Source organism: Macrosteles quadrilineatus, unplaced genomic scaffold, assembly GCF_028750875.1.
Source record: "Macrosteles quadrilineatus isolate MER2022 unplaced genomic scaffold, UCM_ALF_1.0 Scaffold_4__1_contigs__length_99947679, whole genome shotgun sequence".
NCBI lineage: Eukaryota > Metazoa > Arthropoda > Insecta > Hemiptera > Cicadellidae > Macrosteles > Macrosteles quadrilineatus.
Window position 1 is genome coordinate 78,417,375 of NW_026542597.1, and position 26,619 is coordinate 78,443,993.

The window sequence follows — 26,619 nt, forward strand, 5'->3', positions numbered from 1 at the left end:
GCATTTTATATGTGGGAGCACGCACGAGTTCGCGTGCAAACCTCACACTGTCAAGTTGATGATTTTGTGAATGGATGTGGATTTGAAATAGTAATAGTGTTATACAATGGTATTGAACATTTATATAGGCTTGTATAGGCCGAGAGCTGGATTTTTAAAAAAGTGGTCAAAAAAAGCTCACCATGTTATTCTTATGGGGAAAACGTGCCTAAAGTGATGTTAAACCATCATATTGCCACTACTTTGACCCTCAAAACACAAAATTTCCCAATTTCTCTTTAGACCTTTTTAAAGAGCTTAAAAAAACAAATAATTTAGTATATGAAAGTATTTTTGTTCGATTATTAGTAACGGAGAAAATTAAAAAAATTGTAAATTTAAAATTCCCATGTTATTCTTATGGAGAATATTGTCAAATGTTGTAGTTTGATTGTTTATGAATATATTTTGATCAAACTTGGCAAATTTATTTATTTTCTACTAAGCTATCAATATTTTACTCAAAAACACACTTTATTAGTTTCCTTGTAGCAGCAAACCTAGGTACTCGTTAAACCTAATGTTATTAAAATATATTTAACTGAAAATCAATTCAGACAAATGGAAATTCGCTTAGTCGGCAGGTTTGCTGCGGCGGGGGTATTTATTCTTAATAGACTAAGTTGATATTTTTTTAGTCCAACGGTCCAACTATACTGTTCAAGACAAAAACGTCATATTACAATATAACTCAACTAAGATTTTTTATTCAATTGCTACAACTTCAAAACGACCATGATATCTTCTTCATGTGCGTAACATGCGACACTGTAACATCTGTCGGGAACGGATCCACGGTCCAGTTTTTGCAAGGCTCACGGGACGCTCCGTGCCGTGACGCAGACGCACGCTCTTTTGAGCCTATCCGGAACGAGACCCTTAAAACGGTGACACACTATCGATCTTTCTTTTCACCAAACAAGACTCCGGACCGAGCAGGGAAAAACACACTCTCCACCTCTCTCTAAACTCCCTTTTGCCGCACTCGCTAGAACTTGTCTGGCCCACGTTGGTCTTGCTTGTATAGATTTTATTCCGTTCTAAAACAATCGCAAGTTATCACAATATTGTTTCTGTGAACGTGTTACACCCTCACTAAAAGCCTATGTAACATATATTTAGCGGGTATAATCTGCCAACATCAGCTGCGACGCATGGCTGGAGGTGACAGTAAATTTGGTCTTGTTCGGAGAAATGTTCGGATTGAAATTTTGCTTACATTTACCTCCCTTCTACCTGCTCGGTACAGGGTCTTGGCCGGAGAAAATATCGATATAATGGGATCTATCTATCTATCTATATATTAATAGGCAAGCATGTTTCTTTAAAACCTTTTTTCTCAGCTCGTGTTCATCGTAGGGAAAATCTACGCATACCGTTAGAAAACTATTTTCCTGTAGGTGTGCAGAATCCCTTTATAAATTTAAATAGGCTCAAAGATAAGCACAAAAAATGAGTTTAAAAATTTGAAAATATTAACATGGATCTTATGCGTTGCCATGCTGGTAACGAAAATAACAACGAAATATAAACAGAAAACCAAAACAAATGGAAGAAACTCAAATCACATGTTTTATTTACAGTGTGGGGTGAAAATAGATAAGTGAGTACATTACGTATTTTTGGTCGAGTTTCGACCACTGGACGACCTCTCGTCTATATATTAATAGGCAAGCATGTTTCTTTAAAACCTTTTTTCTCAGCTCGTGTGCATCGTAGGGAAAATCTACGCATACCGTTAGAAAGCTATTTTCCTGTAGGTGTGCAGAATCCCTTTAGAAATTTAAATAGGCTCAAAGATAAGCACAAAAAATTAGTTTAAAGATTTGAAAAAATTAACATGGATCTTATGCGTTGCCATGCTGGTGACGAAATAACAACGAAATATAAACAGGAAATCAAAACAAATGGAAGAAACTCCAATCACATGTTTTATTTACAGTGTGGGGTGAAAATAGAGAAGTGAGTACATTACATTATTTTGGTCGAGTTTCGACCACTGGACGACCTCTCGTCTATATATTAATAGGCAAGCATGTTTCTTTAAAACCTTTTTTCTCAGCTCCTGTGCATCGTAGGGAAAATCTACGCATACCGTTAGAAAGCTATTTTCCTGTAGGTGTGCAGAATCCCTTTATAAATTTAAATAGGCTCAAAGATAAGCACAAAAAATGAGTTTAAAAATTTGAAAATATTAACATGGATCTTATGCGTTGCCATGCTGGTAACGAAAATAACAACGAAATATAAACAGAAAACCAAAACAAATGGAAGAAACTCAAATCACATGTTTTATTTACAGTGTGGGGTGAAAATAGATAAGTGAGTACATTACGTATTTTTGGTCGAGTTTCGACCACTGGACGACCTCTCGTCTATATATTAATAGGCAAGCATGTTTCTTTAAAACCTTTTTTCTCAGCTCGTGTGCATCGTAGGGAAAATCTACGCATACCGTTAGAAAGCTATTTTCCTGTAGGTGTGCAGAATCCCTTTAGAAATTTAAATAGGCTCAAAGATAAGCACAAAAAATTAGTTTAAAGATTTGAAAAAATTAACATGGATCTTATGCGTTGCCATGCTGGTGACGAAATAACAACGAAATATAAACAGGAAATCAAAACAAATGGAAGAAACTCCAATCACATGTTTTATTTACAGTGTGGGGTGAAAATAGAGAAGTGAGTACATTACATATTTTTGGTCGAGTTTCGACCACTGGACGACCTCTCGTCTATATATTAATAGGCAAGCATGTTTCTTTAAAACCTTTTTTCTCAGCTCGTGTGCATCGCAGGGGAAATCTACGCATACTGTTAGAAAGATATTTGCCTGTAGATGTGCAGAATCCCTTTATAAATTAAAATAGGCTAAAAAATAAGCACAAAAAACGAATTTGAAAACTTCAAAAAATTAACATGGACCAACTGGGTTGCCATGATGGTGACGAAATAACAACAAAATGTAAACAGAAAATCAAAACAAATGGAAGAAATCCCAATCACATGTTTTATTTACAGTGTGGGGAGAAAATAGAGAAGTCTGTACATTAATTATTTTTGGTCGAGTTTCGACCACAGGACGACCACTAGTAATATGTAATGTGTGGCCTTTAGTGTAGTGTAACTAGTATCTATAAGTCAAAGATTTTAAGGAAATAACACGAATAAAGAAAGTTTGTTTGATAGTACGTGAATTTGGAATTTGTCAGGAGTATGTTTGTAAATGGTTGTGTAACTGTCACAGTCAGTATACCAGTTTGTAGCCTGCGTTGTAGCTCATTTTCTGATCATTGATAACATTGGAGACGAATACCCCTCACTGACATAGCTATCGTAACACTTAGTAGGGAATCCAGGATGTTATGATAAGAAAATAAGAGATTTGGATTGAATTCTAGATGGTTTATCTGTGATGGAAACGGAAAGACCTTACATATTGACCACGGGAATTGACGAAGTTCGGTACATGAACCACCTATTTCTCTGATGTTTAGAATCTATAAGGCCCCCGGCGGCTAACACCAGGGTGACGTGGCTGTAACTAAGGGTGTTCAGAAATAACGTGGCACTGCTCAATTTCTCCAACTCTGTGAGCTCGACCCTTTTTATTCGATGATCCGAATGACAAATATACCTAGGAGACTATGATAAATGATTCTTTTTGGAACATAGAATAATTTAGGCGGTTTGAGGGGAAGTTCTCCCATTACCTACTGTTAAATGTGTAATGTTGCAGCTGATGTTTTGGCAAAACTCAGCTGTTGCCCTATTGTTTTAAAGGTATGATTAAGTGGAGGAGATAGATTTCTTCCCCTAAAACCGCATAAATTCTGTGAACGGAGTATAAGTTAGTTTGAAAAAATATTAATTTTTGTTGAATAATTAGTCCAAAGGCTTCTGCGATATGGCAGCAAAATTTTGAACCAAAAAAGAAAATGAAGAAAATCGTCCTCTGTCACAGCAAAATCATGAGCGTTGCTTTGCTCCATAGTGTAATCATGGACATCTTTCGCTATTGCGGCGGAATTATGAACATTTCCAGTTGTCGCAAAGACTTTGTCGTCGTCTTCAGCGATAGTGGCAAAATTTTGATTTTAAGATCGCGCAATCCTCGCAGATACTTATGAACGGCTGTATTGCCCTTCTAGGTTACTGATAAAATCTTTTTAATTTCATCAGAGAAAACATTTCCTTTGAAACCTTAAGCATTCCTCAAGTGAGGCCATCATCAACTGACACTAGGGCCCTGGTTTTGAGAAAGTTTTCTTTAATCGAATCTGGATGTTTGCTGCAGAAGAATATTTAGGGATTGGCCACAGAACAGGAAAGAAAAGAATCTGCAATTGAATAATGTTCTTCCAAGAAAAAAATCTCCTCAAGATTGCAGATGATTTTTAGCAGGATCTATCATATTCAAGTTGAAAGAGCTTGTGTCCATGCATGTCATCTTTTATTTACCAACCCCTTCATTAACCATGGGTGGTCGAGGTACAAATGCCTTTTAACAATTCCCTTTTACCTTTTTGTTTTGTCCTCTGGTCTTGGTGTGGGCAGGTCTAGCACTACCCAAAAACTGTTGTAGACAATGAAAACTGCCAAGGAAAGGATGTAGTGTGAACATTATTTCACAGATTTTGATTCAAAAAAATGTGTTGTGTTAAATGAACTCAAGACAAATTGTGATAGTTTTGAAACCCACAAAAATTCAGATCCTAAAAATAATAATCGGTAACGAGGGCGACTAAAATTGTTGTCAAAAAGTGGGTGGAAGAGAAAAATCATGTTTAGGAAAGCTTTAAGCGTTAGGAGGGCTTTTTCTTTTGGATACCCGGTAATAAAATTAATTAAAATTAATAAAATTATGTTTAGGTTTAGGGTTAATTGACGAGTTAGGAGATAATAATGTACCACATTATATTTTACTAACAAAAGATTTCTTGTATCTTGTATAACTGCTTAGGGGTGCCTTCACTAGCATAATTCATTAATTTATAAAGCAAGAAACATTATTCTCATACATTTTTCATATTTTGTAGGCCTACTATAATTGCTTGCTTTTAGTTGTAATTTTTAAACATTTCATTAAATTAATTTCATTTTAGGATTACTGAGATTGTTATGAATAAATTTAGATTAAATATATAACACAATTGAAATTGGGAATTAATAAAGGCTATACAGTTTTTAAAATAATTATATTATTACAAGGTATAGGGTCTAAAATTATATTCAAAATGTTACAAACAACTTGGTAATTATCTACAGTCCTAAACATTAAAATTCAATAAATATACTCTAGGCTACACGTTGAACCTTACTAAAGATTAATTAGCTAACTCTAATCACAGGAAGAAAGTGTTTAAGAGGTAAAATTGCGGAAGTCAGTCTTCAGCTTAATCGTTGGAGTGGTAATGTTGGTTTTCTGCGTGGCAGTTCGTTGAGTGGTCTGCGACTGTTTCTGTGTTTGACTATTGCGTATTGCAGTTTCAAGTCTTGTACGCAGGTTGGCCGACTGTGCCATGATAGACTTGAACTCCTAAAACAGTTTTATAGTGATGTATCGCCTCCAGATTCCATATTACCAATAATACACACCAAATACAAATTATGAAAATGCTCTAATAAAAAAGCTAAAAGCTGAGGTTTTTTAATTACTGTACAACTATTTTCATAAATTATAGGAATATTCTTAGGCAAACTGACTAAACATTTAGTAACAATAAAATTATTAGGTCTATCCTATTCTCTTTAGAAAACATTATATTATTAAGTAAAACTTGGCCGTTATTTTCCAAGCTTTATTTTTTCTGTATTTTATGCTGTTGGAATTTTTTTTTAACGTTTTTGTGAGGAACGGTCCAATCCAAACCCTGGTCAATGAACCATCCAACATTGACCGTTTGTTAGATAGCCTCATTGGTTGATAACCCAACAATAAATGGACTCTGGAGTGTAATGTTTCCGTGTTTTGTATGTAAGCTCTTGACGACCTTTTCGAAGTGACAGTGTTTTAATGTTCTTGTACAAGATCTGATGATGAAGACTTAGTCTTCGAAACGCGTTATCCGTAAGGGACAAACAGGATCACTCTGGCAGTACTCGGGTAATTTTATACCTTTTATAGTTAAATTTAAAGCTTGTGACATTGTTTTACATAAAGGATATTGTTTTATAAAGCAATTCAAAACATATTTTGAGTTTCTGCAACATGTTATAGCCATGATACCTATAGACAAACGTGGTTTTGAAAGTTTGACTGGTTTAAAATACTAAATATAACGACTGTAATCCTATTTATACAGTTCTATAAGGTAGTTTAATCACCTGGGGGTATTGAGGGCCGATCTGTTTCAGCATCTGCAGACAATGTTCATGTAGGGTCCACAAATGTTTGTTGGCTGATGGAGATTCTAGCAGGTAATCCACCAAGATTGGCACCAATAAACTCAACATCTGGATCCCTACATTGCATAACAAGTTAAAAAATGGTTGAAAAATACAAATTCTCAAATAGTTTTACAATTTGAAATAGAGAGTACAGCATGTATTACTAAATAATAATGTGCACCTAAAAGTCCCAAATTTGAAAAAAACCGAGCTATCCGGTAAAAGTGTAAAAAATTAACACTGAGAGACTGAGACATAATATAGATTTTTTAGGAAAAAAGGAATACACAGACGATGAAGGATGGATGCACAATTAACTTACCCAAGAAATATACAGGGTGTCAAAAAAATACAAATATACAAAGCTACCAAAAAATTATGACGATTTTTCAAAATCATAAAACAAAATGGTAGCCATTTCAAATTTTGGTAAAATCAATGGTTTTTGAGTTATTTAAGAAAGAAAATTTTAAATGGCCGCTATTTTGCTTTATGAACTTGTCATAATTTTTTTGTAGCTTTGTCTAGTTGTCATAAATGTTTGTGCAAAGTTTCCATTTCGTATGTTTAACCATTCTTTAGAAAAAAATTAATAACTGAAAAAAACAAAATAGCTGCTGTGTGAGTAACTAAGGACTCCCGGACAAATTAAATATGATATTTAGGTACGTTTCTTACCCAGGACCAATGCCCTAAAATATTAGTAGAGAGTTCCGGGACACCCTGTATAATAAACAGTTTGATAAAAATGACTTGTGGTTCTGTTTGGTATTCAAAGGTTTTAACAATGGCTGATTTTATTTTCAGTGTTCTGGATACTAATAATGTTTAAAAAATACAAACAGATTATTTTGTAAATATATGAATAGTAAAATTACGAATACATGTTAAAGAAATTCAACTCTAAAAAGGGTGGAAAGCATTTCATGCACTCTCATAAAACTCAATTCTTTGGAATACAAAAAAAATATTTTTTTCTAGTGTGTGTTGCTTGAGAGCCATTGCAAAATTATCCAACAAAAAAACAGCAACCACACTTTTATTATGTGTTTGCTGTAAATAAACCATTACACAATTTACACAATAAATGCAACATTCAAATACACAGAGAGCAAATTAATGTGATTCACAAATAAAAATCTTAAATGAAAGTGAAACAAATCCAAAGCGCAAAGTGGACAAAATGGATACAAAAATATGAAGGATTGGACTACTTGCCTTGAAGCATATCCTCTAGAAAGCAAAACAGAGGACTAAGGAGTTATTCTCATATAATACACAGCTGTTAAGAACATTGCATTATGGGTGAGACTCTGGTTTTTTGCAGGATTAAAGTGGGATGAACACTGTACATTGGTGTAGTGTGGTTGAGTCACTAAAGAATGTGAAAATAATCACTACTGCCATTGACCTTAGATGGTGGTATCAGCTGTTTAACTAGTTGGTGTACAAGAGAGGAACAGCATTTTATGACTGCACAAACTGTTTGTGGCTCACAGGAACATGACTCTTAGTTTTTTTTTTTTTTTTTTTTTTTTTTCTAAAACTGGTGACAAAATGTAACATGAGTATGGAAGTCCACTTTGTGGAAATGTATAACAGTAATAACTACTGATGAGAAATATGAGGTCAGTTCAAAATGTCTCCAACCTTTCTTTATCTAGTAATCCAACTGCATTTAGCTGCACCCTGGCGCGTAGATCGAGGCAACTGTAAAACACGTTACGTGATATGGCGTGAGTTCATTGTCAGCCGCCATACGTGAAACTGTGTACGTTGTGTTTGTCGAGTTTTGTGCTAAGCAAAATTAGGGAACGGGTGGATCACCGATACTGCATTAAATTTTGCCAGAATCTGGGTGATACCCAACTCAAACGATTCTTAAGATTCAGCATGCCTTTGGAGATGACGCTATGGGTGTAACACTGATAAAAGAGTGGTACAACAGATTCAATTATGGCTGCATTTTGGTGGGCAGTGAACCTCGTTCTTGGAGACCAAGTGGAAACGATGAAGTTATCCATCAAGTTCGAGTTTCGAGGATCGATGTAATACTGTTTGTGAACTTGCTACGGAAGTTGGAATCAGCATTGGTTCAGTTAATTTTTACAGATAAGATTTGGCTATGCGCATAGTTGCTACAAAATTTGTCCTAAAGAACTTGACATGAACAAAAAAACTTGCGGCTTGAAGTAGCGCAAGACATGCATTCAGAATGCTTCGCCAGTAGTCAGTACCCCAACTCACCGGATATGGCACCGTGTGACTTTGGCTGTTCCATACCTTGAAGACACTGCTTAAAGGGACCTGATTTCAGAGCAGAAATAGGATAATGTAACAGCTCGTCACAAGTCCATTAGGAAGGAAGAGTTCCAGGCTTGTTTCCAAAAGTGGCAGGAGCACTGGGATAAGTGTGTGACTATTTTGAACGAAATCACATGTTAAAATAAATTATAAATTGATCAATAAATTATGCTTTTCCTGAACAAGGTTGGATACTTTTTGAACAGACCTCGTATAATTCACAAATTTGACAAAATATAAAAAGTTTAAACAAGAAATTTATGTAATATAACTAAGTCTAGTTAGTAAATCACATTTAAGCTCCTTTGGAAAATTCCAGCTGTGGAATAAAAAAGCTTATTGTTATAAGTATAAATTGTAATTCACCAAAATATAACTCTATCTTTCTTCCATTTCTTTTTCTAAAAAATGTCTTCTTAAAAGTCGAAGAATTTAATCTAACAAATAAAGTAAACACAAATACACATTTTGTCAACAGAAAGCCTAAAAAGAGATCTACAGACCTAAACTATATACATTATTTCCAAAGCATTTGTACAAAAATACTCAATTTGTAAATGTCTAATTATTGTCTATAATTAACTGCCTGATCACATAAAGAAAGAAAATATTTTTTTCAAATTTAAAAAACATTTGAAGTACCACTTGTTGTTACTACCTCTATACTCTTAAGAAGAATATATGTTAAATTAGTGTTTTATTTCTATTAGACTTGATTTCTTTATGTTAAGTTTTAGATATAGTTTTTGACGCCATTCCAATATGAAATAAAGACGATTTGATTTGATTTGAATCAAACATGACGTTTAAGGTGGTTCATTTAGATGGATCTTTTAAAGTTTGTCTTAAAAAAAGGATAGAGTTCAGTTAGACCACATGAGCAAAGTAGATTTTATTGGAATACAGATACAGAAGAAAATAACGTACCACTTCTAGAGTTGGGGTTTTCAATAAACAAATATGTTTGTACATTTTTACACTACATTTTTGTACATTGCCAAATCAAATGTGTGTGTGTTTGCTTGTGCAGTATTGATGCACTTTAGCAAGATCCACTATGTTAGGACATTTTCTACACTACTTTACTGTATGTTATTTGAGGGATTATTGTTAACCTTTTTCATTACGATTAGGCCTACTAAGTAAGTTGTCCCAACAATTTGGGATCTGAAAACTGATCAGAAAACAATACACATGTCTACACAAGATGTAGGTTCATTCTTCCTTGAGTTATATTTTTGTGACAATTTGTTCATGGTTTTACTTTAAACTGTATTTGTACGGTTTTTTGTTAATTCTTTTGGACTAACTTTCACATTCTAAGAAGGATTTCCAGCCCAGAATCGACCTACATATTACTTCAGTTTCAGGCTATGCTTATAGAGGGTCACAGCATTATAACATGGATAAAATCCATTGGTGATTGGTGGGATTTGAACCCGGGACCTTTTAGAAGCAGATTTTCTGCTGTGAAAACCTTATTTTACTAATCATAATAAAAAATTTCCACGATTCATCCTCAAATAACACATCATCATGAAGAATATACTCTAAATAAAGGATGACTGAGTGATATCAACGTGAACTGTCACAGTGTGTTGTGTACTTACGGTGTTGCGGCTCTGCCAAACGCACCAGCGCCTCCACTACCCCGAGACTCTCCAAGGTAAGCACCAGGTCAAGGTCGGTGGTCACACGCCGAGCCTGCTCACCATGCAGGTACTGCAGCACCTTGGGCGCCAGAGCATGGATGAACCCCGCAGAGACGTTAGCTGCAGAGTGACCTAGTATGCTGCGGAAAGTCTGCATGCACTTGATCTGGACCTGGAAGAATGGATAAGTTGCTATGTGGTATCTTTGATTACTGATGGAACTAACATTTCATTTGAATATTAAAGCTGAAACCAATTTTTGAACAAGTGAACTTAGTTGAGTTGAGCTACCGAAAAGATGCTCAGATTTTTGCCTTGACTGTAAAAGGTTTTTATGAATTTGCCGTGACTGAGAAATATGCTCACAACTTTGCTGTAACCACAGAATATGTTTTTGGTCATAACATATTTGCGTATAATGTTCATGATTTCACAATGATCACGGAAGGTGTTCAATATTTATCCATAACCGCAGAAAACGTTTATTTTGCTGTGACCGCAGTGACGCTCACATCACAGAAGATATTCCAGGTGTCTTTGTGATCTCTGATGTTCACAATTTTGCTATTACCATGGAAGACAATGACAATTTCACATTGTTTGAGGAAGAAGTTTAAGATTTTATCAAGACTGTGGTAGACGTTCACTGTCTTACCAAGACTGCAGAAGATGTTCTAGTTTTCAGCAAGACCTCGGTAGATGTTTATGATTTCACCATGACTGGGGAAGATTTAGATAATTTCTTAGAGACCACAAAGTTGTTAGTGATTTGGACGTGATTGTAGGAGTTCACAATTTCATCCTCCATATCAGGATGATCATGTTGTTGTATAAACTGATTGTGTGACAATAAATCTTATTTTAAAAATCAATACTTTCATAGCAACCAGATTTTAGCTCGCCCGACCCCATTTTTACCTTAGACAAGACTCAAGGATCAACATGACCTAACCTGACCCAACTTGAAGTAAAAAAGTCTGGCATGCAGGCTCCTTATATCCAATAAAAAATCATTTGTTGGTTGGATTACGCACCTGGATGTTTGAACTTTGAGCACACTGAGTCATATGGTTGATACAAGGGTATCTCAGATTGGGGGCCAACACCACCTCTGGCGGGGCATGTAGTACAAACACTGACACTGCCATCAACATGGCCACCTCATCCTGCTTGGTCTCCTCACACCCTGTACATACACAAGTATAGTGAACAAAGGCATCAAAGAAATTCCTCAAACAGATTTTTAAAATCAAACATACCTGATTTAGTGATAACTTGTTCAAATGATTAAACTATCTTCTGCTCGAAATTATGGAATAAATTATCAAAATGTAACTATCATTATCTTATTGCACCAACCTGTCTTGGTGAGGTCGATGATCTTAGCCAGTGCGCTCTGCAACAGACTCTTCCACTGGTTGGAGGAGCGCTCATCTCGACAGTACTTGTCTGTACACAGCACCATGAGACAGTGCAGCACTGCCTTGAGTACCGGGCTGGCGCTCAACACTGTAAAGTCACTGGCGCTCTTGGTCGAACACTCCTTCAGCACACCGGTGGTCAGGTACAGCAGGGTCGGCAGAATAGACACGGCACCTGGACCATCCAGCATTTTGGTTAAACTATACTGTGGAAAACTACACCAAGGACTCAATTGTCCATGATCACTGGGGCTTTAAATAAATGGTCCAAGCTGAAGAATCACTTTATTTTAATCATCTTCGCCTCAACATACGCCTCGCATACGTGTTCGTTATTTGAGTTGATGCATTCAAAAGTGACGAGACATCCAGTTCTGAGCCTGAAGATGACTATTTTAGTTGACATAACTAGTTGCCCTAGGTAAGCATTCCGGATTGCAAAAATGCAGGTACATACAACAATTTTTTAGTGTTATATTTACTTTGAATGCTAGAGAGTAAACTCATTTTTCAACTGAAATTTGGCTAGTCAAAATTAACTTTCTACCGTTAATGAAGAGCGGTCCAACTATATATCTATGTTATGCAGCTAAAAACTTATAAAAATTATAGATTGGCGGAATCATACTTTTAGTTTGGGACTGGGCCAAAAGGGAACCTTGTTTTTTTATTGAGGATATCTCCCGCTATTGCAGAGACAATGTAAACAATAAAACATCACATGTGATCGCGATGCCATCATGACATGTTCCCATATTACAGATACATCATCATCAACTCTGCGTTCACAGCACCATCATGAATGTGTCCTGCAATCACAGCAAAATCGTACACCTCTCTTGCGGTCACTCCAGAGCAAAACCACCGATAACATGTTCCGCAACTGCAAAGACGTAATCATCGTCACTGGTGACACGAAAAATCGCTGACAGTTAAAAATACCCCCGACGCAGCAAACCTGCAGACTAAGCGAATTTCAACTTGTCTGATTACATTTTTACTAAAATATTTCCATAAATAAAGATATTTATAATTTAAATAACATTAGAATTAACGAGTGCTTAGGTTTGCTGCTACAGCGAAGGTAAAAAGTTTTTTTTGACCATACATCATACTATAGGATGAAATAAATAAATTTGCCAAATTTTACCAATATATATCCATAAACCAGTAAACTACAGTTTTCATTTTCTCCATAAGAATAACATGGGAATTTTAAATTACACTATTTTTGAGTTTTCTCCGTGACCATTACGCATACAACAGCGCTTCAATATACTAAATTATTTCTTTTTTTAAGCTCTACAAAACGGTTTAAAAAGAAATTCCAAACCTTTTTGTTTTTAGGGTCAAAAATGGGAAAATCTTATTTTTACCCCATAAACCCCCCCCCCCCCCCCATAAACCCCAGTTCCCATGATCAGATTATACTGGTTCGCGAACTAGTTTGAATAAACGTAGGTTTACACGTTTGTACCAAATTTCATCAAAATCGGATAATTTTTGCTCGAGTTATCGCGCTAACGGACATATATATATATATATATCTATATAATTAATACGCAACATGAAACTTTGTCGGTTGAACTCCTCCGCCATTTCTTAACCGATTTTATCTATTTACGTCTCATTGGAAAGAGCGTGTCGAGTAGATTTGCAAACTGGCCTTACATTTATGAAAAAGTCCCTTAAGCTCTGCCCCAGTGGCTGTTAAAGTTCCTATGTTATCCTTATGAAGAACATAATTGTTTACATTTTGATCAGCTGTATAATTTAATTGCTGTTATTTATCTTTCAATTCAACTAAACGCATTGGGTTCATTTACTGATTTTTGTTGAATAGAAATGAAATAAATGTACTACTTTAATTTACAATTTAAATAATCGAGAAAGCCTTGGCAATTTGATATAGGTATTTTACCTCCTATATAATGAAGAACACTTACAGTATGAATATTCCCACAAAAAATAAACAAGGATGTTAGTCGAAGTGTTACTATTTTGTAGGAAACACGGACTTAACTTTATGATGATTGGAAAAAGAAAACACTCTAAGGCTCCATTAAACTGGTACGGCAAGGACATTAAATATATGTTTTAATAAAAGTCAAGTGATTTTAAAATAATATGACTACATCCAAAAAAACTGCAATAAAACTTTCATTGAAGGATTTGCATTATTCACATTTAAGGGAAACAAAAAAACCATCTGAACAATATTAGGCCTTTCAATTCAATTCACTTCAATCATTTCAATTGTTTATTGTAATGTTAAGTATGTTTTTACGGCGATATCTTGAGAAATATTCATCAGCAGTGAAAAATAATGGTATATTTGGATTCAGGAGGTAAAAAACTATAAAGTAAGATATCAAAATTAAAAATTTGTTTGGAAATATATGTTTTAATAAAAGTCAAGTGATTTTAAAATAATATGACTACATCCAAAAAACTTTAATAAAACTTTCATTGAAGGATTTGCATTATTCACATTCAAGGGAAACAAAAAAACCATCTGAACAATATTAGGCCTTTCAATTCTGCATTTTTTCAGGTAAATTTATCCATTGAGTATACACGTATATAATTGAATATACATGTACTCAATGATATAACATACGTTATAACAGTAACTAGCCAAATTATTGCCAGTTGAAGCAAATACAGTGATAGAGAGGTTATGCAGAAAATCAGGCAGTTCTTAAGTAATGTAAACAAAATGTTATCGTTGTAAAAAAATTACAGAAATTTGTAAACGTGCTGGCAAAAATGGGTAGTACCATGCAGACTACATTATCATTGACGAAGATGAAAAATGAAATGAAATGAAAATACTTTTTTATTGAGGCGAACATTAGGACCACATGGTCCTTTCTTACAGTTAACCTATTATGTACTAAACCTCTTATATATCTTATGGAAGATCAACATGGACAACCTAATGCGGCTATAAGTGGGCATTATTTGTAGCATTTATTTGTTATTGATAAAATATTTACAAGAAATGTTGATTATATGGAACTGTTAGGTACGTGATCTATGAGTTGAGTCTTTTAAACTCATCGGAAATTATGACGTTTATTAGGTTTTAAATAAGTTATTTGTTTTTAAACAAATGCTTTACTTCTTAGCAATTGCTCGATTTCGAGCAACATGTACACTTGTATATATTATTTTCTTGCATGTTATTCATAGATCTATATATGAATTTGAACGGATGGTGTTTTGGCCTCTAGGAACCTCAAAACAAAAAATAAAATCGGTCCTGGGTCCAGGTCTTACCATGAGTACTACGGTAATAGCTTATACCCTATATAGGAAATTCGCTAAAAACCTGCAATAATGTAAATCCGTCCCAAAGATTAGAAATATACATTTGCTAAAATTCCAGGACAGGTCCTTCCTTACAAAAAAATTCAATTTTAATAAAAAAATATACCTTGTGGTGAGCACAGCCGAGGCAGCTGCTCCAGCACGGCAAGTGTGTTAGCCACAAGCAGAGGAGAGTGGTGACGAGGTCGTGACGTGTTGATATGTGGAGGAGTCGGGCTCAGTCCAGAGTACTGTCCTACCAGCGCACACAGACAAACCTCTAGAGCAGCAAACACCAGGGAACTCTCGGTAGGTAGCTCTCCCAACACACCTCCCTCACCTAGCAAGTCCACCTCCTGCTGGGCCAGAGACTCCTGGTTGGCTGGCACCATCTCTGTAAGGTCAGAGGTCACTGAGACGAGCGTACACTATTTTAGGTGATGAAGGCTGCTTTATAATCACCCAGTGGTTCTCAGAACTTGTTGTGCTTATAACTGCTATTTAAACTGTATAGACTTAGGAAGAATGATCACTACTTACCTATCTGAGATAATAATTCTATTTAGATAGCTTACTGAAACATAAAATGCACCAATTGATAACACACTTGAAGACTTGAACCCTTTTCTTTAAGTTAATTGTGCATTCATTACTTATTCTTCATGCATTCCTCGGTCAAGTGCTCTTCCTTCAAAATATACACTGATAAATTGTAAACTTTCATCTTGTTTATAGGAATAAATAATTCTAATATTTGTATAATTGTTTTCCACAAAGGCAGTTTACATAATTTGTCATCCATATGAGGAAGGAGACAATGGCTTTTCCCTTGTTGACTATTACAGTTCTCTCCTAAGCCTAGCGATATAAACAAGGCCCAGACCGTGCACTCCTGTGAACTATAACTGTTCACACACATACCTCTAAGTGTTTTCTTCTTGGTCTTATCCAGATAGTCCTGCGCTGCATTAAGCACCTGCTTCAGCACTTCTATCACCAACAGCTGATTCTCGGGACTGTCAGTTGTGATCAGCAGTTGTCTGCAACACGATGGCAATTTTGTTAAAGAAAGAAAAACTAAACATCTGAATTCTCTCTTAAATTCAAACCTTTCTTGGCTGAAAATGATGTCAAAGATAGTGAAATATTCTAATTATAATATAGTTAGTTAGTGTAAAAGTTTAGTTTTGTGTTTCTCGGTGGACTCTTTCCAGTACCTACATGAAAGCTATTACTTTCCTAAGAAATTCTTAAAGCATATTGCCTTGTTATTCGTGTTACGATTAAGGATCCTCAAAAGAGTAAGCATAGTTTACCAATTAGCACAAAATACAATTAATTGTTACTGTATTCGGCCTTGGCCTATATGTCTTGGTATGATAGAAAAACTTTACAACCATAGAAAATTGTATATTCTTGAACAAACTCGATTAACATGACTCAAAGGAACAAAATATGTGGAAACGGAAAAATTGTATAAGCATTTAGGCAAAAAAGCAACAAGGATGTAACATAGAGCACAAGGGCCTAGATTTTTAGGATATTTTATGAGCAGGCTTACCTGAATGGGAAAGAGTCCAAAATTGCTAGTTTGGGCTATTTTTCATTCAGTAAGCTTGGTATTCTCACAAAAAATCTGAATGAACAATGGTCAGTTGAAAATCCAACATTCTTAACATGATTTTTGTTTAGGAACCAATTGCTTTTCCACTTAAAACAAACCTGAACATTTTCCGTTGATACATCCTCTCTCATAGACAACGTTGTAAACTTACCACTTAAATACTGATTACCCAAATTAATAACTCTGCAGTAAACTAATTTACCTATGCAAGACGTTGCAGAGTTCGATAGAGAGTGATTTTGATTCCATCAGCATTCTACACGGCTCCTGTCCCTCAAACAGTGTGTAAAGGGCCTTCAAGCAAATCACAGTGTTTTCTGAAGGCTCGGAGAGCCTTGGACTACATAGAGCTTCCATGCAGATACCTGCGGCGAAATAGTAGCTAGTTAGAACACAAATAAGCTAAAGTATACTTTAAACACAAACAATTGACTCGTTTGGCTATGTCAATTCTCGGTTTCGGTGGTTTGCTAAAGAACGGCAAACCAACAATGGACTTTAATAACCGATCCGTTCCTACTTCAGATCTAATGTTAATATCACTGACAATACTGGTAAACCCAAACACATTAGTTTAAACTTAGCTTCCACATTGCGGCACGTATCAGGTAGAGCTTTCAACAAGTGTTTCTATAAGAGGAATTTTTATCACGAGGAGGGGATTTTTAGTCTTTAAGCACCTTAAAACGGAGTGTGAGATAAAATGGGATTTTGGACCCGAACACCTACATTTCTTTTTTATCCTGCTTTTAAGATAAAAACTAACCCTAATTGATTAAATTATATTAGAGCAGAATTATTGAAAGGTTTGATAAGCTATTAAAACATTTACGTCAAAAAGATCACTCAGGATAGAATGATTAAATTCATGTGGGATAAAATTTGATTTTTTTATTGTTTAAAAGAGGGGTGAAACTAACTAGAGGGCTAGCTAGCGGGATTTTTGTTTTGGTCGTGAGGAAACACTGCTTTCAACTGTTTTGAATGAGTACATAGACAGTCACGAAGTATGTTAGGTTATGTTACGCGTTACGTTTGAGGACCAAAATATTGACTTTTGGGCTTGAGGGATGCTGAAAACTCAATTATTAAGAAATAATACCAGGCTAATTAGTAAGTTAAAGTCCTTGACCAATTTACAACATTTTTCAACTTTCTTCTACATAACTGGCAATTTTGTTCAGGAGTAGGCCTACCCCTGTGTAACCTCCCCCAAACAAAACCCATGCACACAAAAAAGTAATTGCTAAGAACATTTACTAAATCTAGGTTTCTAGTTCTGCAAGACATTGAAAAAAAAACATATAATAAGTCGTGAAAGCCATGTATTCAAAATTTACAAAAATTATACCAAACAGTAGGTGGAAGCGGTTGCTGGGTGTCTCGGTGTCGTTGTCGATGTGGAAGTCACTAGCGTTGAGCCAGAGTGCTGCGGCGTGCAGTAGCGGGGGCCAGGTGGCTGCGTAGTGGGGGCGACAACTGTCCATCGTGTCTGTGGTGTAAAACGCTCCGCCATCATGGGGCAACTGGCTGGAAAACTCTGCAAGGCAAATGCGGGAATGGATTAAGTTTACACGACTCTGATACATTTGAGTGATAGTTGTTGAGTGAATGAGACAATAGCTTTTACTGACCATCTGTTTCTTTTAGGGATGGACGAGATTGAATTTTTAGTTCGAGACGAGACGAGACGAGATTTTTTATTTCTCATAAAATTTCGAGACGAGATCAAGACGGGATTTTCACAACGGGAAATGCACGTTCAAAATTTTTACCTGATTTTGTAACATTGTTAGATGACTGTTTAAATACAAAAATAATGATAATAGGCAAGAATATTTACAATCTTTTAACATTAGAATAACATTTTTTTTATTAATCACGCCTAACTTATTAAAAATGCCTACGATTAGGAAACATAGTGATATCAGTTAGGATAGAGTTCAACTTATCCTAAAATAAAATAAATCATAAAATAAAAGCAATATTAATTTTTATAAAATAGTTACTTGTTTTGACTTTTTATAGTAATAAAACATTCCTCACACTGCTTACACTTAACAAAACTTCTCAAATGTTATTAAAGTAATATTATTAAAATAATTAAAGTAATATTTACACTTATAGAATTAATTAAATAAGAACGCCTTCGCAAAGGAAACGCAACTACAACACGCTCCTGTATTGCGGGTATTGCATTGACTTTCTGCAGGCGTTTTTAATTTTTTTTTATTTTTTATTTTATTTTATTTTTTTTTATTCTCGTCTCGATAAAAATCTCAGCCAAAAAGAAATCTCGTCTCGTGTAACGAGATTTAAAATTTCCCGAAAATTTCCCGAAATTTCGAGACTTGACCATCCCTAGTTTCTTTGGTCAAGACCATTTATTAACTTGTGTGTTTGATTTTGGCCTGCTACTAGCTTCCCGTCCATCAGTGGCAAGTTGGTTCAGACATAGTCACATCTTACTCTCTCAAATTATTAGTTCGTTAGACAGCTTTTTGTAACAATATAATCAGGGATATTTTCTAGCAATTTAATGAAATTACTGGACAGCTTTGCATCTCAAAAACTTGCGAAGAGCTGGTATTGTGTTAAAAAAAATTGAGATCATGCAATTACAGTGACAGTAGACAACTATTCCTACCAATAATTACAAGCAATAAATACTCAAGATGACAACATACAGTTCAACCTGCGAATTGATTGCAGAATCATGATTGTTTGGCTGTGTGTTCAAAATGTTTCGGAATGGAAAATTATTTTTTTTAGGGAAGAGGAAGCACCAAAGAACCACCTGAAGTTCAGTGGCAATGTCAGAAGTGGCCATTTTCAAAACAGCGTGAAAAAACTATTACAAGATGCTGCTTAAATGGTGAGTACAAAATCAATAAGTTAAAAGCGCTGCTGTTGTCAAATAAAGCCAGAACAACCTCGATGTGCACAGAGATGGTGTTTTCAAGCACAAACTGAATAATCAGGAGGTAAATCAACCCGCTTTTCAGAAATATGGGGAAGATTTTTAAAACTATTACAGCGTAGAATAACAAATTTGCAATAAAACCAGACACTGGATTAACATATTCATATTACACTGTCATACAAAACAATATCATTGCAATGCCCTAAAACGGAAAGGTGAAGCAAAAGCGGCAGTGGGAAAGTGCCTTATTCATCTTTAAAATGTTTGTAATGGCAATCACCCTGATTTTGTTAAACAAATACAACAGTGCTTTCCGGATGACTTTGTTGGAGAAAACAAATTGTCGAAAGCAGCTTCATGCATTCGTTCAGGGTGTTAAGTATGCAAATTGGTAGCTTATTTCCATAATCTGATGATGATCCCCAATTTTTACTGCAATATTCCACAGGTAATGAATTTATTTGACGATTCAAAAGTTTAACCATACGAGGAGCGGACAAAACCGTTAGTGTCACATAACCATCTTAACACTAGGACAGATTCCAAAACACCCCGTATACCTGGAGGTAATGAGAGTAGCGCATGGTCTTTGAGTGCTGCTAGCCAATGACGTGACAGACTGACTAGCTCCGGCTGCACCAGAGACAGTAGACTCTCGCCTCGGGACTCTTGGTCACCTTCTTTGCTGGTGTCACTCATGGCTACGATGTACACCTGGCGACATATCATACAAATGTAAAGTACAGCATTATGGAGGGGTAAATGAGTGTAGGGTTAGGAGATCCATATACCTATGGGTTGAGATTATTGTGAAGGGATATTGTTACTATGGTGAGAAGACATACCCACATCCTAGAATATGGATACTGCTTGATCAGCAAATGTTCAACTAGTATTGAATAAATGTTTCTCAAGTATGTCTGTTGTGTTCCTTGTTACTTTTATTTAAAACTCCTGACAAACTGTGTGAGAAGATTTTTTTAATAGCAGCAATAATTGTCAAAATGTAAAAGCTATGGTTGATTTATACTAGAAATGATGAAATAGTAGCACAGGTATGGATTGAATAATCCAGAGTGGCAAGCAGGATGGGAATGCACATTACAACCCTTCCCCACCACCAACACTTTTGTTATTTTGTAATCATAACAAAAATTACCGTTAAGAACTAAATTAGCATACATGAGAAGGGGAAGAGTGTAGGGGGAAGTTTTCATTCTCTATTACACTACCTAAACGCCATTCTACACCCTCATTAACTTTCTAAACCTTAATCTGATAACATTCTTGTCACAAATCCGACTACATTATACAGTAGAACCTTGATAAGAAGGCCCTCGATAAAAAGTCATCCTTGATAAAAAGTGTAATTTTCAAATCCCCTCAAATTTATTTTACCCTTAATCACATGTTATTACAAACCTCAATAAGAAGTCAACCTTGATAACAAGTATAATTTAATAATCCCCATGAGAGTCTTGTTATTGAGGTTCTACAATTGAAGTTCTCACCTCCGCCCAAGCCTTGAGTATGGAGAGACGTTCCAATGTGGCGAGACTCTCGTTGTATATGTACGGAGAGTCTGACACTCTCTGTAACTTAGCGAGGGAAGACACTAGTAGCTGGTGGACTCGTCGGAGGTCGTTGAGGTCGCGGGCAACACCGGAAGCAATCCATGCAGAACACACTTGGCACGCTGCGGCAGTCACGTGTGACGGAGTCTCTGGTGAGAACGCAGGTCTCAGAGCGGCCCCAACCTGTGACATTTAGTCATTTCACTTCATTTAGGTCTCAAGACACAAACCATCGGAGAGCGGATCAGAGGACACAGGCAACCCTCAATAATTACAGGGGAAACCCACAGCCATCAATTCAATTCAATTAATTTATTTACGGGAAAAACCATTATACAACAAGTGCCATGGAAAAAGATACAAAGTTATACAATCAGTACAACAACAGTACACACAAGAAACAATATGAGTATAAAACATAATAACGTAGTATAACCATCCACGATGATAAATACCACCAAAGTATTAAATTGTTTAATTAAAGACCATTACAACAGGTTCCTTTTCAGATGGGAGTCAACTTGCCAATAAATTACATACCCTAGAAATCCTTCAAACTTCAACTTCAACTAACTAACTAACTCCCCATATTTTAGGTATTCCTTTTCTCAGCTAGCTTGAAAACCTGCCCTTAATGGGTTGATATAGAACAATCCTATTTATTCGGTTCATACAACCAACAGCTGGAATCGAGAGACTTATTCTAAACTTTTCAAAAATTTAAAACTTAACATTTCCCTTTGCTCAAAGTTACTAGAAATTAAGTATTTCTGTCATTTATTTTAATACTTGGCTCCAAAGATTTTCAATTAACAACTTTAAATAATTTATGCAAGAAATTTCAATTATTTTTGTAAAAAAACAATCACTTGGCTTAGTTCTCAACAGTAAGTTATAGCACTTACTTGTTAGTATAACATTGTGTTTTATATGTATTTAGTCATCTCAAACCGAATCCCCCCACTGATTTTTTAATGATTATTATGTGTGTAAGCTGTGTTTTATACTAGGGAAAAATAAATTAATTTATGTTTACCTGGGCCTGGAACTGTTCCAAGAGCAAATGTCCGGGAAACTCCGGTTCTGGTACTTTGGCGAACTTGTCGATGATCTGGTGTAGAGTTTGTAGTCCCTCCAGCCTAAGGGGATCACAATCACTGGTGGCTGCCATGAAGGCCATCCTCACGAGGTCTGACAGGTGTAGCACAAGGTAGTCTCCTGGGAACAACATTGTTAATGATGAGAAACATTGATACAAACTAATTGTACCACGACATGTCATAGGGCGAAGAGAGGTGACCAATTTGGTGTACCAAAGCTACACAAGATTGTCAGTTTGTATGGATGATGGTATGGATTAAATCATCTTCTGCATCTCCTAAATTAAAATAGCTGGATAGCTGAATGTATATAATCAAATCAAAGCTGAGTGTATAGATTAAAACTGGTTCCATCATGGGAAAAGTTAAAAGTTTGTTTGACTGTTTGAAACCAGACACAGCTATTTTGATCACGGGGGATTTTTAATGATCCTAGCTGAAGAAACAAATTATCTTAGTCATTAACAAAACTATCATCTTATCCATTCTTCTTTCACTCTGCTTGCTTCTTTGACTCTCCCTACTGCGCGGTGAATAAAAAATGGAATATGAATGCCAACTTTTTACTTTGGATCAGCTGTCAAATGTATGATCCACTCCTACCAACATCAAAGTAGCATGATCTCACCTCGGCTCTTAGTAAACTGCATCTCCTTCGCAATGGACAGGTCAAAGTGTGCAGGTGTGTTACGGCAAGCCTGACACGCGACCACGATACGTCGCACACATTCCGCAGCGAACACCCTGGTTGGCCAGCGCGGCTGTACAACCAACGTACGAGTACTCGACTCGCCTGTGTGGAACTCTGCATGGTCGTCGTCACCTTCTTCTTCTTCATCTCCCTCTTCTGCGCCTTTCACTGACAGACCGTCTCCCTCACCAATACTGTTGGTGTCTGTGAATAGAAGGTTTTGTTCCATTTAGTAAATATAGATAAAATAGAGTGTGATTTTAAATTGTATGAAAAAAGTTATAACTTGCATATAAACATTGCTATACAAATAAAGACAGTTTTCAAACAACCCTTAGTTTATTTGTGTAAACAATGTCTTATTTTATTTAGACTACTGAACAAAGTACAGACCAAAATTATAATAATTCCGATATTAAGCTTTAATAACTCCAGCCAGATTGAAAAAAACAATAATAGAACCAAGTACTTGCAGTATTGAAACACTCGTTAGTATGTTAAGCTTACTCAAGCAATTAGTAATATTATCAATAACAAAACAATACAAGTTTATTTCAAAATTTTCCTTCGGACTGAATCATCCATGATTGATGCTTATGAATCTAACCTGAATAAACCTGGACAACAATTTTAAAAATCGATAAAAATATCCATACACTCTTATTAATACAAGTGTTCCCTGTTATATCCTTTTTCCAGCTGTCCTATTTCACAGTTTTTATGATTGAGGTGTCATTTTAAAGCTCATGACACCTCAATGAAGGGAAGTTTCATGCGAAGGGAAGTTTTTATCTAGCCCAGCTACGAATGGTAATTAAAAAGGTAAAGTACTTTAGGACTTTGCCTCCCTGACATTTAACTTATCCCTAGAGTCAATTTTAAAGATATAGTTATGCTGGCCAACTTTCTTTACAACAGTTTAAATATGAATTGTAATTTAACAGAGCTGTTGAATGTTGAATGTTTAACCACAGTCAGATTGTAAACAAGAGACTAAACAGTGTGAAAATGTATATTTAATATGCTACTTTTATGACAACTGTGACTTGATTGAGGTAAGTAAACCATGTTGTAGATCTACAAATTTATTGCAAATTAGTAGTTCTCTTCACCTAATAAATGTCCGAAACAAACATAATCTTAAAAGGTACTGCTGGGACAAGGTTAAAAGGTGTGCTGGGTATTGCACTGGTTTCATTTTGCACCGTATTAAACTGTGCAATTTGCCGATGGATCCCCTCGTTTATATATTAAAACTGCAATGTGACAAATCGCATACACTATTAGCTAACATACCTGTGGCAACAGTCAGCACGACTTTACACAGCGAGAGCCACTGGGACAGATTGTCCGCAGCCAGCACTTGCAGCATGGAGGTGAGAGTGTCGTGGATTTCTCTGATCATACGTGGATCAGTCTCAGTGTCCAACATAGAGAATAACACACCGGGCAGTCCGGACTCTGTGATCACAAGACCTGACACACATAGAACAATGATAGTGATGTAAAAAATCATTTTAGGTTATACTTTGAGAACAATCCTAAAGTCTATGCCGATACTGAAACCCTCAACACGTCTGCAAAGATGTGCGATCAAAAAATTCACATGATTTTAATTGACGACGATAACATTTCTGTGACTGTGGGAGATAATCAGAATTTTGCCAGGATGGTGGATGACGATAATCATGTTTCATTGACCGATTATGATGTATACTTCACCACAGGTGATGATCAGAATTTTGCCAGGATGGTGGATGACGATAATCATGTTTCATTGACCGATTATGATGTATACTTCACCACAGGAGATAATCAGAATTTTGCCAGGATGGTGGATGACGATAATCATGTTTCATTGACCGATTATGATGTATACTTCACCACAGGAGATGATCAGAATTTTGCCAGGATGGTGGATGACGATAATCATGTTTCATTGACCGATGATGATGTATACTTCACCACAGGAGATAATCAGAATTTTGCCAGGATGGTGGATGACGATAATCATGTTTCATTGACCGATTATGATGTATACTTCACCACAGGAGATGATCAGAATTTTGCCAGGATGGTGGATGACGATAATCATGTTTCATTGACCGATTATGATGTATACTTCACCACAGGAGATAATCAGAATTTTGCCAGGATGGTGGATGACGATAATCATGTTTCATTGACCGATGATGATGTATACTTCACCACAGGAGATAATCAGAATGTTGCCGCCATTGCAGAAAGCAAAGTTTCCTTACTGCAGGGAATATTCAGGATTTTGCCGCGATCGTGGAATACATTAGTGATGTTCATGATTTTAACGCAATCACAGAAGACGATGATGTTTCTGTGACTGATACAAATATCCTGGATTTTGCTACTGTCGCAAAAGAGAATGATGGTGTTTTAGGTTGAAATTTTAATTGTCTGGTTATTTGCTTCGCCTACTTAAAAAACAACCCAGTCTCCTAAATTTACTCTGTGTAAGTTCATCAGAGGGTTGGCTTATAACCAATCTGTATGGAAAATTAGGTAAAATACAAACAAATTGTATTAGTATAATATTTGAGAGTAAATTTTTCAGGTTTTCGTATCGGGTATCAAGAATCAATGAATTTTAGTATTGACACATCTCTTAGCTACTGTATACAGGGTGGCTGAAAAGTAACTTGCACCCTCCACCCCCCTTAATTTTTCAACCATTTGATATTTGAAATCGGTTTGCGGCAACCTTCTTAGATATGAGGGGCTACAATAATTATGGTCAGCTTTAAAAAATTTGCCCTTAGGGGTAGCGTGGGTGGGGGTAGCTCAAAATTTTCAAATGACAGTATAGTCGAGTTTGGTATCATTTTACAGGTCTTCACAAAACATAACAATTAACATAAAGGAAATGGAAATCGGACCATTAATAACAAAATGGCAGTTCAAACTTACTTTAAATAACCATTGCCTTAATCATTTTTAGCTGCCATTTTGTTATTAATGGTTTGATTTATTTATTTATTTATTTTCTTTATGTTATTTGTTATGTTTCGTCAAGACCTGTAAAATGATACCAAACTCGACTATACTTGTCATTTTAAAATTTTGACCTAACCCCTACCCCTGCTACCCCTAAGGGCAAAATTTTCAAAATTGGCCATAATTATTGTAGCCCCTCATATCTAAGAAGGTTGCCGCAAACCGATTTCAAATATCTCAAATGGTTGAAAAATTAAGGGGGAGGGGGTTGCAAACTTTTCAGCCACCCTGTATATGTTCCTGTTGTAGCAGTTTTGTCAGAAGTGTTTAATTCTGATGGAAATACAAAACATTTTTTAAACATAAAAAATGTTACCTTCAACTGAGTCAGAATCCCTGTATTCTCCAGCCAGCGTCAAAGCATGTTCACAAACTTCTTTTGCCTCTCTCTGTGTAAGTTGACGCAAGCAAGAAACAGCGGCTTTACGCAACAGCAGGTGATTGCTGGCTAGTGTTTTCTGTGAATCACAAAGTAAAAGTTATTGAAGAGGCTTCTATTTTATTTATTAATGTTTTAAAGTGTAATCAACAGTCTCCATTCATAAATTATTGGTTCACTTCCA

At 35.8% G+C, this 26,619-nt stretch overlaps 1 protein-coding gene across 4 annotated transcripts in view; it reads right to left on the minus strand.

Moving 5' to 3' along the window:
- Positions 1 to 5,219: 5,219 nt before the first annotated feature.
- Positions 5,220 to 26,619, minus strand: part of LOC128991267 (HEAT repeat-containing protein 5B-like) — a 55,735-nt gene continuing 34,335 nt past the window's right edge. For 2 of the 4 annotated variants that reach the window (XM_054413983.1, XM_054413981.1), the window contains 16 exons: positions 26,373 to 26,514; positions 24,326 to 24,505; positions 22,967 to 23,233; positions 22,275 to 22,456; positions 21,176 to 21,421; positions 20,225 to 20,378; positions 18,093 to 18,281; positions 16,944 to 17,106; positions 16,039 to 16,157; positions 15,245 to 15,511; positions 11,744 to 11,980; positions 11,419 to 11,570; positions 10,343 to 10,556; positions 7,647 to 7,661; positions 6,366 to 6,502; positions 5,220 to 5,577 (listed from right to left, as the gene is read on the minus strand). In XM_054413983.1, the coding sequence (XP_054269958.1) occupies positions 5,401 to 5,577; positions 6,366 to 6,502; positions 7,647 to 7,661; positions 10,343 to 10,556; positions 11,419 to 11,570; positions 11,744 to 11,980; positions 15,245 to 15,511; positions 16,039 to 16,157; positions 16,944 to 17,106; positions 18,093 to 18,281; positions 20,225 to 20,378; positions 21,176 to 21,421; positions 22,275 to 22,456; positions 22,967 to 23,233; positions 24,326 to 24,505; positions 26,373 to 26,514 (2,841 nt within the window). In that variant the 3' untranslated portion in view covers positions 5,220 to 5,400. The remainder of the gene's footprint in view (positions 5,578 to 6,365; positions 6,503 to 7,646; positions 7,662 to 10,342; positions 10,557 to 11,418; positions 11,571 to 11,743; positions 11,981 to 15,244; positions 15,512 to 16,038; positions 16,158 to 16,943; positions 17,107 to 18,092; positions 18,282 to 20,224; positions 20,379 to 21,175; positions 21,422 to 22,274; positions 22,457 to 22,966; positions 23,234 to 24,325; positions 24,506 to 26,372; positions 26,515 to 26,619) is intronic. The other 2 variants (XM_054413984.1, XM_054413982.1) reach the window with 1 other exon arrangement.